The following is an 18,532-nucleotide window of genomic DNA, read 5'->3' as shown; positions in this document are numbered from 1 at the left end:
AGGGTCGAGCGAAGCTCTCTGACTTGGATATTGCTCGAGCTGAATGTCGAGCGATACTTGAGCGAAGCTCTCTATCTGAATTCGCTCGAGCTGAATGTCGAGCGAATGTCGAGCGAAGCTCTCTGTCTGAATTCGCTCGAGCTGAGTGAACCTCTGCTCGAGCGAACCTACGACACATGTACTGTTCAATCTGAATTCAAGCCACCTCATAACAGATTTCTCTATCTCTGTCATTCCCACTAGCCACAGAAGGATCGCGATTATTATGGGTTCTGAAGGATTTCCCTATTCAACCGCTTGCTTCACTCTCCCCGTCGACAAGATTCTGAAGGAATTTTTATTATGGATTGAACAAGATCTTGGACCTTGGGGTCCTGTTGTACTGGCTGTTGCGTACATTCCTCTGACAGTGTTGAATGTTCCAGCATCAGTGTTAACGTTTGGTGGCGATGGTTATGTTTTTGGGCTGCTTGTGGGCTTTGTAGCGCACTCTATCAATGCCATTGTGGGTGCAGGGGCTGCATTCCTTCTCGGCGGAATGATTGAGAAATCAGTCGTTGTTTCTAAGTTAAAGAATTATCCATGGTTTCAATCAGTTGCCATTGTAATTCGTAGATCTGGATTTAAGATCCTTTTGCTGCTTCGGTTTGTTCCCTTGCTGTCATTTAACATGTTGAATTACCTCCTATCTGTGACCCCTGTTCCAATAGGAAAATACATGCTGGCTACCTGGTTAGGAATGATGCCAATAACTCTTACATTAGTTTATGTTGGAACAACTTTCAAGGATCTTTTTGATGTGACACATAGATGGAGTGAATTTTCAAAGACCCGTTGGAATACGCACCACGGGATGCTCTACTGGCAACCTGAAGGGGCACCGACTCCTTGTTTGCAAGATTTTACTTAATGTAAGAAGAAGTCAGTTGCTTCGAGTAGTTCAATTCATTATAGCCAGATATATTCATCAAATTGTCCTCCAAGAGAAGAATATAAAGCCAAGAAGCTTGCGTCAGCTGCAAGAGAAGGATTGAAATCTAACCTCACCTCGTGGACAAGGTGTTTTAAAGGGGAGGATTTGTCACACTTATAATTACAATAACAGTAGGGGCTGAAGCTATAGTCGGCTTGGGTAGTTGCTGGACTTGGCCCATAGCTTTTGAGTGTTAATGCATGGGTCAGCGGGGTGGAGCTATGGCCCAGCTCTTCCTTTATTAGACCTATTATGCTTATGTTATTTCCTTTTATCTTAATTGTACTGGCCTTTGGCCACTAGTTAGTTGATGATTGGGTCTCTATAAATAGACAAATGAGACTTTTGTAAGGCATGCAAAATCTGAATGAAAACTTTATTTCTCTTTTCTGTCTTCTCTCTTTTTTCTACCAGAGGTGCTCCCCACGAATTGAGTAGGTCTTTGAGTATTTTTATCAAACATATGAGGTGTGTTACAGAGCTTTCTTCAAAACCCAGATCCCAAGTCTCCAGAGCAGCATCAGAAGACAATTCTGGAGGTGAAAGTGCTGGCTCCGAGCCCAAGACCAATAACAAGACCCTGCGGCTAGGACTTGTGTTTGGTCTATGGTACTTTCCGAACATTGTCTTCAACATCTACAACAAGAAAGTACTGAATCTCTTTCCATTCCCATGGCTTCTTGCCTCGTTTCAACGCTTTGTCGGGTCTGTCTGGATGTTCATGATCTGGTCTTTAAAGCTCCAACCTCGCCCAAAGATTTCAAAGCCATTCCTCATTGCCCTACTCGGACCTGCACTTTTCCACACAATAGGCCACATCTCAACCCTGTATTTCATTCTCTATGGTAGCTATTTCTTTCACCCATGTCATTTAATCCTCGGAGCCTGTATCCTCGGTCGTGTTCTCGTCTTTCCTTGGCAATACGTACCCTTTCCAGGTCTGTCTCTCAATCCTCCCTATTGTTCTTGGTTGCGCCTTAGCTGCCACTACCGAAGTGTCTTTCAATTTCCAAGGCTTGTGGGGTGCTTTGATTGGCAACGTTGGGTTTGTATTGAGGAACATCTATTCGAAACGCAGCTTGCAAAGCTTCAAGGAGGTTAATGGGCTGAATTTGTATGGTTGGATAACTATTATTTCGTTGCTGTATCTATTTCCAGTGACAATCTTTGTTGAAGGGTCTCAATGGGTACAAGGGTACCATCAAGCAATTCAAGCCATAGGCAAACCATCTATATTTTACATATGGGTTTTGCTGTCTGGTGTCTTTTACCATCTCTATAACCAATCTTCTTACCAAGCATTAGATGAAATCAGCCCCTTGAAATTCTCTGTTGGGAACACAATGAAACGGGTGGTGGTGAGTGTATCTACTGTTTTGGTGTTCAGGAATCCGGTTAGGCCTATGAATGGCACTTGGATCCGCCATTGCCATATTTGGGACGTTCTTGTATTCTCTGGTAACAGCAGCTTCAAAGAAGAGTGGAGGTGAAAAGGAGGAGGATTGAAAGGAATCCTCCACCGCCACGCACACAATATCTTGTCAGTGTTCCTATTGTACATGTGTGAATTACTAACTAGCTTGAGTCGATCTCTGAACAAATTACCTGCAATTATGATTAGTTTTTGGAGGAGAGAATTGGAAAACAGAGTGGGATGCGTGTGGCCTCCTAAAATATTTTCTTGAACACAATAGTTAGGAAGGCTTTTTCTAGCTTTCTTACTAAGTAATCACAATTTCAGAGCTTGTATTACATTCTGGATCCTTAAAAGTTGACTAGAAAATAGATTGAGAGATCAATGTCTAAGATAGGCCTTTTCATCTCCCAATTTAACTACTTTACTCTTAAAAAAAAATATGCAAGCCCCGTGTAAGTCTATGCACTTCCTTTGAGAAAAATGGTTAAATCTAAGATCTAGATAAAAAAAAAAAAAAATTATATTTTAATAGTTGACTTAACTTTTTTTTTGAAAGGAGTGACTGACTTGCATATTCTAAGATTGTATGTAACATTGTTCTTTTTTAAATGTATAGTCAGCGGGCATGATTAAAATATGATAAAATCTTAGTATAAAAACAATATTTCTCTAACCATTAACCAATACTTCGAGATCTACTAAAACTTTCATTTTAGAGACTCTGGGCTCAAATTATTAGAGCATTGGCATTAGATTGGTAATCCCAATCTTCAAAATTTGAAGAATATATGAACCGGTTCCTCATGGTCTATAAATAGAGACCATTTGTGCACGATTAATACACGTTGCATCATTCCACAGAGCTTCACACCGCCATTGCTGGTGAGTCAGCTACTCTCTCTCTCTCCCTCCCTTCCTCCCTCCCTCCCTCATTTGCCAACATCCTTTTTTGTCGTTGTGACCCAGTAGCAGCTTTGCCACGCTAATTATTAAGCACACGATAGTTCTAATTAGCATCACATTGTTCTCTCTCTCTGCGCCTAGGTAAACACATGATTAACTTGGGTACCAATTCCAATCATGTTCAAGCTATGTAATGTACAAAATGACTTTGTTTTACTAATCTCAAACTGTGGTTTCCAAACCAAATGGTAAAAATAGATTGGTTATGCCTGAATGGTTTGAGGGTTTCCCAAGTACAGTGTTTGTTGGTTTCGGTTACAAACATTTAACAAGGTTGGGAGAATTTAATTTCTAAATGATGCATAAATATTGTGTATTGTAAATGATTTCCTCATGTCCTGTTGTGCATTTGGTTTCGGTTCAGTGTAAATTAAACAAGATTTGATTCGGGTATTGTTGTTATGGTTTCGATTTTATGTTTTTTCGATCATGATGTTATGGTATAAACATTGGTTGTTGTTAAAAGAAAGTTTGGCATAAGAAGAAGTGAAAATGAAATTACAGATATGATTGTTGGATAGAGGAAATGTTGGTAAAAAAAGATGGTTAGATGGAAAATGTAGATATTAATTTAATTAGAATGAACGAAATAACTGTTTGTTATCAAATATAAAACCATAAAAAATGTGCACATTATAAATTATGAAACTTAATACAAAATATATTTTAGAGCTTTGCTACTCATCATCCTCACATACCACACTTAATTTTTTTTTTTAATTTTTTTTTTTTTTTTTTTTTGGTTTTAGTCTTCTTAAACTAATTGAATTCTTTTACTCATCATCCATACATCGCATATTTGGCAAGAGAAAAAATACAAATAAAAATGTGGTGTGTGGTGTGTGGAAATGATGAATATAATTTTTCATTTAAAAATTCTAAAATTAGTAATATTTTACTATTATATAGAATTTAGATAGACAATCCAATAGAAGATTAGGTTTTGAGTGAGATAGGTCATAGGCAAAATATATGTTATTAGGTGAACTTTAACTATTGGGATGGACAAGCCGACGCTAATGCTTTTACTAAAGCCAGAGAGCTTTAATTTGGTCGATACCACTTGTATCGAAAAATTTCAACTTAAGGTGGCTCAAAGCTTAGTTTGAAATTTTAGAGCTTTACCCATGCTACTCGTTGGGTGGGGTTGGTTCTCCATGCTCATACTTGTCCTAATCGTCTAAATCTGCAACAAAGTTTACAATTTTGAGCAACGAAACTGTGGTGGGACTACAAAACGAGATTTCGGAAAATCTAAATCACTAGGCAATAAAACATGCAGGAAAATGATAATCACTGGGCAAAGAGGCCTACTTATCGAGAAACGGAAACGAGTATCTAGTACTTTATGTTGGGGAAAGCAACATCCCGAGTAGCAGAAAGAAATTTCATATGTATACTTTTAAATTCCAATAAGTCTAGGAAACCAAGTAATACTACCTGTAACTCATAAGTTCTAAAAATTTGAAAAGGCAAGCATTGGATTTAATATCATCAAACAAATTTTGAGCAATCTTAAGTAATAAATATAGTTTCAACAAAGTAAGCCATATGAATATTCCAATCTTCAAACATATTTCCAAAATTTCATAAATTTGATAACGTCGGGTCCTCCATTTAGCCCCAAATATCACTGATGACTGAGACCCTTTTACTCATCCATCATTTAAACACGCATTTTTAATGTATGTGCCACAATCTCCCCTATACTAAGACACTCTAGCTCTCTACGTCACATCTCAAGTAGGGTTGTAAATGAATCAGTCTATTCGATTGCATGCTCGATACTCATCTAGTTAAACTCGAATCAAACTCAACGCTTGAAAAAAAAAAAAAAAAAAAGCTTGCCCATAAAAGCAGATACTCACTCGATTTGTAAATGACACATACCTGACTAAACATGACTCGACTCGGCTAAGTCTCGTAAAGGCCTACTTGTTTTTTCCCAAGTCGAATTCTTAGCTCGAATCGATTAAAACTCATTCATACATTGATAAATATATGCATATTGTCAAGTTCTCCTTTTATAGATCAAGGAGACACCTTTACAATTATTTCAACAGTAATTAATAGTAGTGAATAGTAAATACAAGTACAATTAACAGTAGTGAACAATAAATTTGACCACAGGAAAGTTACTAAAAGACAAGAGTCCAATCGGAAGGAATCTCAGTATTTGCAAGGACCACCAGCGGGAATATGTGTGTGTATATATATATATATATATATATATATATATATATATATATATAGTATGTAACCAAATTACTTATGCCTAGTCACTTGTGCCTATATTTTGAATACACTTAGCTATATGAAATGTTGATATATACTATTATATTATGTGTATGTATTAGTAATTTATATAGGCATATAAAATATTATTATTATGGATAAACATCAACTTGTTACATTTTACTTATTTTTTATATTTTACAACTTTCTAATTCAATAAACGTTCTATTTATTAGTTGTAAAATTTTTATTAAATTTATATTTATATTTTTTTATTTAAATATTTTCTTAACTGACGTTGCACTCACAAGCACCTTTAAACAAAGCAATCTACTTCCTTCTTGTAGAGAATTAATAAATCTCAAATATAACATTTTGGTGGAAATCCAAAAAAAAGCTTTCTCATAGAAATTATGAAAACACATAAACAAATCTCTATATGAACGGCCCATGAGTAGGGTTGTATGCATATAAAAAAGAAAGAGTTTTTTGTGTGTGTGTGTGGTTTGGGGGGGGGGGGGGGGGGGGGGTGGTGAGGACTCTTCTTCACATACACATAGGGCTTGCATTAGGGATGACAGATCGTGTTAACGGATCATGGTCGTATCGTGTTAAGTCGTGTATATTATACGATATGGGTAAACCCGAACAAACGACGCGTTAAACTTAACAGGTCAGATTTTCCAAATCCTAATACGACCCATTAAAATAAAGGTTGACATGACACGACCCATTATGAATTAATTAAACGACGTGACCCGTTTTGACCTATTTATGTAAATGGGTTGAATTCACCCAAATAATCAATTTGACCTGATTAACATAATTTCACATAAAATTTAAAATCACAATATCTAGCAAAAATACAAAACTAACTACATAAGTCTAAAATTACAATTCAAACAATAAAAATACCAAAATTACAATCCAGAGGAAGTATGGGAGGCAGTCATGACTCGTAAGAACTACCTTAATTGAGCACTGAGAGAGAGAGAGAGAGAGAGAGAGAGAGAGATAGGAAATACGAAATAGGGTTAGGTTATTTTTGTTTTTAGGTTAAAAATGATGTAATTGTGATTTTTAGTAAAAAATTTAACGTGACTAAATGGGTCACTAACGGGTTATGTGGGTTGACCCGTTAATGAACCGTGTCTTAATGAGTCAACCCGTTTTAACATGAATCCATTGACATCAAACCCAAAAACTTGCTAATTTTGGATTGTGTTTGTCTTGAGTTAATGGCTCATGTTACATATTGCCACCTCTATCTTTCATACTACTCTATCCATCCATTTTGTATGTATTGGTATGGCGGATACTTGCTAGTTTAGCGTAAACCTCCCATAAGTCTAGTCATCGTTGAGATGTCAGAATCCCAGTGGTACCCTTTTATCTTCCAAGTGTGTGCATGAGTTTGAATCTCCAGAAATTTAGGGTTCACGAAAATTTATAGAATCAATAGTACGTTGGATTGTATACGAGGGAATGGAGTTACATGCTTAACAGAAAATGAAAAATGAGTATGTGCTGAAACTTACTTTCTATAACCATTTGATCTATATTCTACGCGGACCTATCTCTTTCAGCTAACCAGAAAATGGATTCAGAGCATAATCATAAATACAAATATAAGCATAATCATGGCAAATATGGCAAACATTCAGTAGGCTAACATTCCATGTTTAAACATGGCAAACATGCTTTTCTTGTAAAGCATAATCATAAATACAAATACAAGCACTATTTACTCCCAAAACTCATTATCAACCCAATCAACTCCCCAATTTCCACACACAAAGACGTCACTACCTACAATTCATATTGTAGTGTCAAAACTTCCAACTACTGCAGACTCCAACAAAGTTCAAGCCCATACAAGATAATGAAAATCATTTATCTTTTCTTGTAAATTAATACACACTCAGAGTATTAACATTGGATAATGAACAAAAACTATAATCACTACAATAAACACTATAATCCCAACAAGGAAACAAGCAAATCAGACCAATGAAACAAATGAGTGAGAGAGGAATATATCTAGCACAAGCTCTTAGAAAACAATTTAAATAGTGGATGTAAACTTAGAAAACAATTTAATATACTTTTATGCAAATGTAGCAGATCATACATATCGAAGTGTTCACTTTACAATAGATTCTCAGGTAACTTTGTTTCGTGAACTATAGTGCCAGGATGTGTTCTACTTAAAGACTATATCACCTACAAGCAATGTACTCGTGTGGGAGGGGGGGGGGGGGGGGGGGGGGGCGGTGGGGGGGCGAGTTATTTTTCCTTTCGATAACTATAAAAAATGCATGTACGTTTCTACAAAAAAAAAAAAAAAAAAAAGGTAGCAAGCCGAAAAGACTTGTATATGGGAATCAAGAGTACAGTAAAAATTTCTTACGACAGTTCAGGTAGTTAAAGAAGGTAAAATCAAGAGCACTTTCACCATTAAAAATCTATATATCCATAAGCGAACATATGAGTTTCCTTATACTTGTTCAAGATACTTCACAATCCTTCATTATAACTTTGCCATAAAAGAAAACAATTTTAATGAAATTATCATTCTGCCTAAGCAATACCGTTGTCACATATCTACATCAACGATTTGGAATAAATCTAGATGGGAGCCACCAAATAAAGGCCTAGAGAACAGAAAATTACTCGTAAAAATAGTAAGGTACCTCTTCTTTACTTCTAGCACTTCCAACAACATAACAGCCCAGGAATTTTGCAAATTGTGCTTATCTCTTGGCAATCTCCTCTGGAGTTTATCCTTTATGAATCATTTTGATAGCAACAGTCTGGTTTTTGCATCTGAAGAGAACTCAATAACCAATATCTAGACAGTGAGCAGGTACTTGCTGGTTAACCATACACACTTGCAATTTATTGATTTCTGAGTGATTACTAAAGCACAATTCAATGGAAGTGTAACCACTCCTTTCAAAACCAGGAACTCAAAATACCAAACAGATTGAACTATTAACAGCACCTTCTAAACATTACCAAGATAATAGAAATCTATATTGTGATTACTTAAAATCCACTGATTACCTAAAGGTGCATACGCAGTAAACGGTAGAAAATAAGAGAGCTGAAATGATTCATTTCACAAAACCTATGCATGTATTTTGCAGATCTAAATTATATGTCTCTAAAAGAAGAACAAAGTTGCCAAGCCTGAGGAAAGGCATTGCCCAGAGGTCAAATTCTCCAGACCAAATAGCTACGAAGAATCCAATTCAAGAAAAGCTTTAAACTTACTTTCCCTCGTACACTTAAGCATGAGCTCCCTCTCCATTTGAGCAACCCTCCCAATTGGGTCTGTCTTTAGCCATTATTACTACAACCCAAAAGCATATATGAACAAAACTTTCTATTTCCATATTTCAAAATTCTCTAATTCACAGCAGCAACAACAAAACTAAATTTACTTACTTAAACCCAAACCTAGTTATATGCAACACTTAATCCAAACCAAATCCGAGTCTTTCATCTTCTTATTTTCGTTACCAAACAACGCTTGAGGAATCAAAAGTAAAATCTTACAAGAGTTCCAATTTTTTAAATTTAATTTTCTCAGAAACCAAACAAAGACAATACTTTTTTTACGACAGAATCAAACTGCGGAAAAGATAGAAGCTTTGGGCACTGCAAGCCTTTGTTTTGGAAGTCTTTAGATCTTGAAATACAATGGGTTGCAGTTTCTACGGTGCTGTGCCGTGGAGGAAGGTGGCGCATGGTGGGCATAGGAGCTTGAGCGAGATTCGTGAGGGGGAGAGTAGATCGACGGTGAGAGAGAGGGAGAGCTTCAGTGGAGGGTTGGGGACCGTTGGGGGGTAGCTAAGCCGGTAGTTGGAGGTGGTCCGGTGACTACGGATGTCACGGCACTGAGAATCCGAGATAGAAGAGAGAGGGAGATCTACGAGAGAGAGAGAGAGAGAGAGAGAGAGAGAGAGAGAGAGAAGCCGCGAGGGAGGGCCTTGGCTGGGTTGGCCAGCAACGGGGGAGGTGGAAGGTGACGGTGGGTCAACGCGTGTAGGCATGAAAAGTGGGGATCAAGGGAGAAGAGGGACTGGGGAGAGAGGGAAGGGGGAAGAGACGGCTGGACGAAATTAAAGGAACGAAGGGAAAATGCGGGGGCTATAAATTTTATTTGTTTTTCCGACGCTTTTGATTCGCCAATAATAAGTATAAATTGACCAAATATTACTTTTACGGCGATAATATTCATTGCAAAAAGCATATATTGCGGCAATTCTAAAATTTGACGGAAATAAGAATCCACTACAGTTACAATATTTTGTTGTGACAAAAAAAATCGTCACAATAGGTGTAAAAGTCACCACGAAAAATTAAACAGTAAATCTCCCTCAGCCTTTCCCACTTTTGCGATGGAATTCTACAGCGGCTTAGAAATCGCCTCAATAATGACCTATTTTAGGAAATTAGGTAAGGGAGTTTTAAATAAGAGTAATATTAAATTCAGTCTTAGAGTGTGCAAGTCTTGCACACTTCTTTTAAAAAAATATGGGCCACCATTAAAAGAATAATCTTTTATGTAGATCATAGGTTTACCTACTTTTTTTTTTCAAAACAAATGCGTGAGACTTGCATGCTCTAGAACGACCAATATCATTTTTTCTTTAATTAAAATCTTGGCCCCATTGGCCTAATAGATTTGGAGATGTTTGGGGAAGGAAATATGATGAAAATTCTTTAAATAGTAGTAAAATGAATTGTAAATATTATTGAAATAGTTTGAGTTAAGATTTTTTTTTTTTAATTTTGGAAAATGAGGGAGAAAATGTTGAAAAAAATATTACTTGAAAAGAATTTTTAAAAGTTGTACTTTTTTTCTTGTGTTTTGTTTGGATGTTTAGGAAAATTACAATGACTAAGTAATTATTAGATGAAAAAGTTGAAAATTTGAAATTGAAAAATGTTTATTTTTGAATTTGGAAGCCCGAACACTCTTTTGAAAAAAAGTAAATTCACTATTAAAAAATTTTAAGTTTTATGTGGATTATTTACCTTCTTTTTAAAAAAAAAAAAAGATGAAAAAGTTGAAAATTTGAAATTAAAAAATGTTTATTTTTGAATTTGGAAGCCCGAACACTCTTTTGAAAAAAAGTAAATTCACTATTAAAAAATTTTAAGTTTTATGTGGATTATTTACCTTCTTTTTAAAAAAAAAAAAAGATGAAAAAGTTGAAAATTTGAAATTAAAAAATGTTTATTTTTGAATTTGGAAGTCCGAACACTCTTTTGAAAAAAAAGTAAATTCACTATTAAAAAATTTAAGTTTTATGTCGATTATTTACCTTCCTTTTTAAAAAAAAAAAACACAAAAAATTTACACGTTATAACACTACAAATATAATGATTGTCGTCTTATTATTTTGAAGACAGATTATAACTCTATAAATCGCTGGATCTAGCACGAGACCCACGTTCATTTTTTTTTTTTTGGGTTAATATGTATGAAGTGACCAAAATTAATTCAGCGAGTAATTTTAAAATAGGCTATGAGTCCAAAATTATGTTGGCAGGATATGGATTTATTTGAGCTTGATAATTAGGTTAAAATGTTTTAATGGGCCAAGTGAAAATCGGCCTGAACAATTTATAGGACAAGTTGGATTATTTTTAGAAATTAAGTCAAGGCCCATAACTCACGAAAAAAGCCCAAACTTTGTACAACCTAAACCCAAACCGTGAGACCCAAGCATCTGTTTAGTTACAAACTCCCCACCATGCACATCTCCTTCCACTAGAATCATGGCACCACACAAAAATTGTAACACCCGGGCCCAGCACTAAGCCCGCTTTCTAAAGATTTTTAGGGTAGACGTATGAAAAGTCCAGTTGAATTTTCAAATACTATTTTTTTTTATAGATTATGAGCCCAAATTATTTTCGAGGATCCAACCTATGATTTGTTTTAAAAAAAAAATGTTTGTTATCTATTTCAAACGGACTCTTTTCCCATTAAAATTCTAGAACCCATGTTTATATTTATATATATATATATAAATATATATATATATATATATATATCTACACATATATATTATGCAGCCCCGTGTTTGTGAGGATCTATTCTTGGTTTTTTAAACCCTAGTTGGTTTCAATTGCATATACGTCTCTTCTTTCCTTCATCTTTCTAGGTTTTTTTTTTTTTTTTGGTTTTCAATCCCCTATATATAGATATGTTAATTCATGCATGATGAAACCCAAGATGCCGCAGCCTTCTCCTAGCCTACTGCACCCCCCAAAAACCACTAGAGCCACAAGTTACAGTGACCCTTTCAGCCTTTTGCCGCTGCACCAAGAAGTAGGATCGAGAGAAAACCACAGCTCAGCCATGCACGTTCAATGTTTGCACCTTGTTTCTCCTGCCTTCAAATTGTCGCTGCTACCCTTTCATCATAGTCAACATAAGCAGCCACCACCAAAGCCTAGCCCTTCAAGTATGCCAGCAACACCCCTGTTTAGCCATTGTGTGAAATTGCCCAACTCCATGCACAACATCTAGCAATGCTGACTGGCATGCTGAGGTCTCCCATGCACATCGAAAGCCGCCGAGCCACACTTTAAACCTCCACTGCTCTACCCTACACCACCATATCGCACACTTAGCCACCCAACATAGAAGCGTTGTCACACAGATCATCGAAACACCCTTGTTTTTGCAGCTCAAAACAGAGCAAGCCTGTTACCTTAGGTGCCACTAGCCATGGCACCAGCGCCACAACCAGTCACCTTTCCTTCACCCATGTGCCACTCCATGGTCTTTTGTCGCACCAACCACCTTGATGCTGCCTCTTGCTGCCTATCGGTGAGTATCTTGCACGGCTTCTCTCATCACTCTCTTTCTCTCAATGCTCTTGCACACCATACACCATCGTGACCCACCGTCGTGCCAACACCTTACCTCCGTTGCATGCCTCCGTCTCTTTCGGTATGAAACTATCCTAACTATCGTATGGGTTGGCTAGAGGTTTGGTTTCATAAGTTTTTTTACCTATTTACAAGCTCTTTTCAAAAAGCCAAGCATGCTTTGGAAAAATTACTAAAATACCATAAGCTGACTATAAGTTGGCCTTGAGTTTTTTTTTTTTAAATAAAAAATAAAACTCTTTTTGTATTGATTTTTTTAAAAATACAAGTTTTTATAAAGGAAATTAATGAGGTTTAAATCGTATGATTTAGTATTAAATTTGTTTAAAAATTTAATTTCAGAAGTGAATGTTGGAGTGCGTATTTTTATTTTATTTTTAATACTTAAATTTGATTGAGTTTATTAATAAGAATTTTTGGTTGTTTTCCTTAATAGATTTTATTATAATTATATTATCTAGTATTAGATTTTATAGTCACACTTCAATGGTAAATAAATTAGAATTTAATGTCTCAGTCGGAGAAATTAAGTGGATATTGATGAATTGTGGGAAGTGATGGTATTTTAGGATTATGAGAATCTTAGGTTTTGAGGATTTAAAATAAGTCAATTTAGCATTTCAGGTTTAAATATTGAAAGAGCCTTGCTAGGTACAAGCGGTTTGGCACACTAAATTGCATACCGACGCTGACATGGTTTTTTTTATTGAAAAGAAAAATTAAAAAAAAAAAAGGAAAATTTTGAGAGAAGAAGAAGGTCTTTTGTCTCACAAAAATCATTTCCGTCTCAATTCATACCATTTCATTAAACAGATGTCTTAAATGTCAGAATCGGTGCGCGGTTTGGTGCACGAACTTGTTTGCAAAAAGACTTTTCCATATTGAAAATACATGTTCAATTGAAACTTTACTAGAGTTACGTGACTATTTTATAGGTGACAATTAATAATTATTCAGCATGGTTGAGGAAAAATTCCGAAAAACTAAGAAGTCCAAGTAAGCGGGATTCATACATTAGACTCTGCATAAAAAGAATATGAAACAAGGTTATTTTGAGAATATACATGTTTGTTTTGAAAAGAAATATGAAAACAATCTCAAATATGTGTTCTGCATATGCGTGAAAGTTGTATAAGAGAAAATATTTTATGTCATGACTGATGTAGATATGAGCTAATTTTGTACATTCTGTTTCTGAACTATGCAAAAAGAGCGAATATGAAATTCTTAAAATTTGTGCATGTGATGCGAAAATGTTCTGAAACTGTTTTTGAATATGTGAAAAGATCTGAATTTGTTCAGTACTCTATTTGGACATATTGTGGCATTTGAAAACCTTGTCATGGGATTCTGATTCTGTATTCTGATTAAGTTTGATTATGATAATCTGTTTAGTTTTTGTTACGGCCCAGCCACAGGTGATAATAGTTGTATACAACCCAACCACATATAATAATAGTGGATATGACCCAACCACAGATTATAATAGGGATAATAGTATATACAACCCAACCATGAGTTATAATAGTGATGATAGTGGATATGACCCAACCACGGGTTATAATAGTGGATACTGCCCAACCATGGGTTATAATAGTGGACACGGCCCTTCCACGAGTTGGAATTGTGATTTATAACCGTACCACGAGGACTAAACATGGCATACGACCCTTCCACGAGTTATAATTGTGGTTTATAACCTTACCACAGAGGTTAAACATGCTATCTATCCCAATGTGATGCTCTGATTGAATAGGATGAGGTCTCAGATTTTGATATGCCAAATGATTTTTGAATAAGAATGTTTTCTAAAAGTTTCGCTCTAATATTTTTGGTAACATGTTTTGATTTTGCATTTTGAAAGTAAATGTTTCTGATTTTACATTCTGAGAGTAAATATTTTGGTCAGCATTCTGAAATTCTGAAAATGCTCATGTTTACATACTAGTATATATTTTCTACTTGCTGAGTTATTGATAACTCACCCCTTATATCCACAATATTTTTCAGATGATTTTGGATATTTCAGCTGAGGATCAAGATTATGAAGCATTGGGTGAGATAATTTAATAATAATGGATTAAGTATAGAAAGTTTTCGATGAGTATTGACGATTTTTATTAAGAAATCTTATTGTGTTCTGATAACTTTATGTTTTGAAAAATTGATTATATTGAGAAAATTAGATTGAATCAAAATTTTCATATAATATTGGAAATTTGGAGTCTATAATTATATTGTTGAAATGTGAGTTTAAGTGATTGGAAGTAACTCTCCAACCCCTACAGGACCGGGGCGTTACAAAAAGCCTACCTTCTTTATATTGCTAGGGTTTTGGCATAGCTATATATATGTATGTATGTATATGTGTATATATATGTATGTATATTCATTACTATAGGTAAAACCTCATGTTCCATCTATCCCCAAGCTAGGGCTACCACACTTTCTCTCCTCCACGTCCAGGAAGCACCCAACAAGCTGCACGACAAGATACCCCCAAAGGCTCTTTCTCATAGTCATGACAGTAGACTTGTATACGCTAACCGCTTCCCATGTCCAACATGGACCATGGTTGCACAACTGCCTCCTCGCGTAAGGAAGCCGCACACCTCTCTTGAAAATGATAATAACTGGGCAAAGAGGCCTACTTATCGAGAAACAGAAACAAATATCTAGTTCTTTATGTTGGGGAAAGCAACATCTCGAGTAGTAGAAAGAAATTTCACATGTATACTTTTAAATTCCAATAAGTCTAGGAAACCAAGTAATACTACCTGTAACTCATAAGTTCTAAAAATTTGAAAAGGCAAGCATTGGATTTAATATCATCAAAATTTTTTTTCAAACATATTTCCAAAATTTCATAAATTTGATAACGTCAGGTCCTCCATTTCGCCACAAATATCACTGATGACTGAGGCCCTTTTACTCATCCATTATTTAAACATGCATTTTTAATGTATGTGCCACCATCTCCCATATATTAACACACTCTAGCTCTCTACATCACACCTCAAGTAAGGCTGTAAACGAATCAGTCTATTCGATTGCATGCTCGATACTCATCTGGTTAAACTCAAATCGAACTCGACTCTTGAAAAAAAAGAACTCATCCATGAAAGCAGATACTCACTCGATTAGTAAATGACACATATATGACTAAACATGACCCGACTCGGCTAAGTCTCGTTAAGGCCTGCTTGTTTTTTCCCAAGTCGAATTCTTAACTCAAATCGATTAAAACTCATTCATACATTGATAAATATATGCATATTGTCAGGTTCTCCTTTATATATCAAGGAAACACCTTTACAATTATTTCAACAGTAGTTAACAATAGTGAATAGTAAATATAAGTACAATTAACAGTAGTGAACAGTAAATTTGACCACAGGAAAGTTACTAAAAAACAAGAGTCCAATCAGAAGGAATCTCAATTTTTGCAAGGAACACAAGCGGGAATATGTATGCCTATATATATATATATATATATATATATATATATATAGTATGTAACCAAATTACTTATGCCTAGTCACTTGTACCTATATTTTGAATACACTTCTTAGCTATATGAAATGTTGATATATACTATTATATTATGTGTATGTATTAGTAATTTATATAGGCATATAAAATATTATTATTATGGATAAACATCAACTAGTTACATATTACTTATTTATAAATTTTACAACTTTCTAATTTAATAAACGTTCTACTTATTAGTTGTAAAATTTTTATTTATATATTTTTATTTAAATATTTTCTTAATTATTGACCTTGTACTCACAAGCACCTTTAAACAAAGCAATCTATTTCCTTCTTGTAAAGGATTAATAAATCTCAAATATAACATTTTGGAGGAAATCCAAATAAAAAGCTTTCTCATAGAAAATAATGAAAACACATAAACAAATCTCTATATGAACGACCCATGAGTAGGGTTGTATGCATATCAGAACGAGTATTTTGAGTGGGGGGAGGGGGTGGTAATGAGGACTCTTCTTCACATACACATAGGGCTTGCATTAGGGATGACAAATAATGTTAACGGGTCGTGTTCGTATCGTGTTAAGTTGTGTATATTATATAATATGGGTAAGCACAAACAAGACCCATTAAATTTAACAGGTAAGATTTCTAAACCCTAACACAACCCATTAAAATAACGGGTTGACAGGACACGACCCGTTATGAATTAATTAAAAATATATCGACACAACACGACTCATTTTGACCTATTTATGTAAATGGGTTGAATTTACTCAAATAACCCATTTGACCTGACTAACATAATTTCACATAAAATTTAAAATCACAATATCTATCAAAAATACAAAACTAACTACATAAGTCTAAAATTACAATTCAAACAATAAAAATACCAAAAATACAATCTAGAGGAAGTGTGGGAGGCAGTCGTGACTCGTGAGAACTACCTCAACTGAGCACTGAGAGAGAGAGAGAGAGAGATAGGAAATACGAAATAGGGTTAGGTCTTTGTGGGCAGTGATGAGCGGCCCTCCGGTGGCCTCTAGTACCAGCGGGTTGGACAAGATTCCGGTAGGGCCCCCTCTAGCGGGGCTGGAGCTTTCAGCCGATAATGAGAACAGCGAGCGGCGTACGTTTGTGAAGGCGCTGCAACAGCCCATCCCTCCTCCAAAATTTAAACTTTCAGTCCGGCATCCTGAGGTAATTAACGGTGAACTTCGATTTATTTTCTCGGATATTGAGATGGAAAAGGCAGCCGAAGATTTAAAATATGCTTTAGTTCTTAAGTTTTTGTCCTCCAGACCATCCATTGATGTTCTACAAAAAAAATATTATCAAAACTTGGGGGTTTAGTGAGGTGCCGATGATCAGTTTTATGGATGACTTTCACGTTCTTTTACACCTTGCGAATGAAAAAGATTACTTCCATGCATGGGCACGTGAAGGCAGGGTGGTGGCAGGCGTTCCCTTTCGTTTGTTCAACTGGTCGGTGGGTTTTGATCTGAAAAAAGAACCATCCATTGCTCCTCAATGGATTTTTTTGCCTGGTCTCCCTTTGCATTTGTATAGGTTGGACTGCCTTCAGAGTTTTGCTACACGTTTTGGAAAGTTTTTGGGAACGAATAATGCGACTGTATATAGAACTCGAGCCACAGGGGCACGGTTGTGTGTTGCAGTCTATCTCAGAGACGAGCAGATAAAAGGTTTTCCTGTGATGTTTGGATCGCATCAGATATGGCAATCGGTGGTCTATGAGAAGCTAGGTTTTTATTGCAATAAATGTTTTAGGCAAGGTCATACTGAGGTGGCTTGCAGATTGGGTCAGCGTGTAAGCCGTGTTCACAACGAGAAAAAGAATAGAAAAGTGGAGGGGAACAAGGAAGATGCCAAAATGTGGAAGGAAGTGGGTCGGAAGAACCCTGCAGTGCTGATAATCAAGAAGCTGACCTTGCGAAATTAAATATTGAGACACAACCTGAGTCTACGAAAGCCGAATCCAGTAAGGCAAGGGAAAAAGCAGAGGAGGGTGAAAAAGAATCTATGAATGTTAACCAAGCTTTTCTGATGGATAGCAGAGAAGGGGTGTGTGTTAGTGGGTAGGGGCTCATCTTCTCCTGTCCCAATTTTCCCTGAGGAGAACAACCTTTTATCTGATTTGATGAAGCAACGACCCGACGTGTTTAACGCCCAGCATGAGCCAGTTATTCAATTTCCTGTGGAGGACACAGCGGTTGGTCATTTACTCGAGGAAGCTCTTGTTGTTACATAAATGGATACTGGCCATAAATTGAAGGATATTAGCGCCCAAGATAGTGATGATGATTGCGATGAAGTTTGTTGTGATAGTGTTCCGCAGGTGCAGGTTGATGCTGAAAAGGTGCAAGAGGAATTGGAGAATTCTCGTAAGCAGGTTTACCAGGGGGAGAGGGCACGGGTTTATGATTCTGAAAATGAAGAGGGTGCTCTACCTGCTGTGATGGGAAAAGAAAAAAGTTATGACTCGGATGCGGATCATATTACGATAAATGGGA

At 36.0% G+C, this 18,532-nt stretch overlaps 1 protein-coding gene and 1 long non-coding RNA gene across 2 annotated transcripts; both read left to right on the top strand.

Annotated features, from left to right (window-relative positions):
• Positions 1 to 265: 265 nt before the first annotated feature.
• On the top strand, positions 266 to 910 carry LOC121241568 (TVP38/TMEM64 family membrane protein slr0305-like). Its single transcript, XM_041139428.1, has one exon. The coding sequence runs from the start codon at positions 266 to 268 to the stop codon at positions 908 to 910; it is 645 nt and encodes a 214-aa protein (XP_040995362.1).
• Positions 911 to 1,457: 547 nt separating this feature from the next.
• LOC121252691 lies at positions 1,458 to 2,564 on the top strand. Its single transcript, XR_005938266.1, has 2 exons — positions 1,458 to 1,911; positions 2,361 to 2,564. It is a non-coding gene; the product is annotated as an uncharacterized LOC121252691 (long non-coding RNA).
• The last annotated feature ends 15,968 nt before the right edge of the window (positions 2,565 to 18,532 follow it).

The sequence above is a fragment of the Juglans microcarpa x Juglans regia genome, chromosome 1D (genome assembly GCF_004785595.1).
Source record: "Juglans microcarpa x Juglans regia isolate MS1-56 chromosome 1D, Jm3101_v1.0, whole genome shotgun sequence".
Classification (NCBI taxonomy): domain Eukaryota; kingdom Viridiplantae; phylum Streptophyta; class Magnoliopsida; order Fagales; family Juglandaceae; genus Juglans; species Juglans microcarpa x Juglans regia.
This window is presented reverse-complemented; position numbering and strand designations above follow the sequence as displayed.

Coding starts and splice junctions, on each gene's coding strand:
- LOC121241568 (XM_041139428.1), top strand. CDS start 266: ATGGGTTCTGAAGGATTTCCCTATTCAACCGCTTGCTTCACTCTCCCC.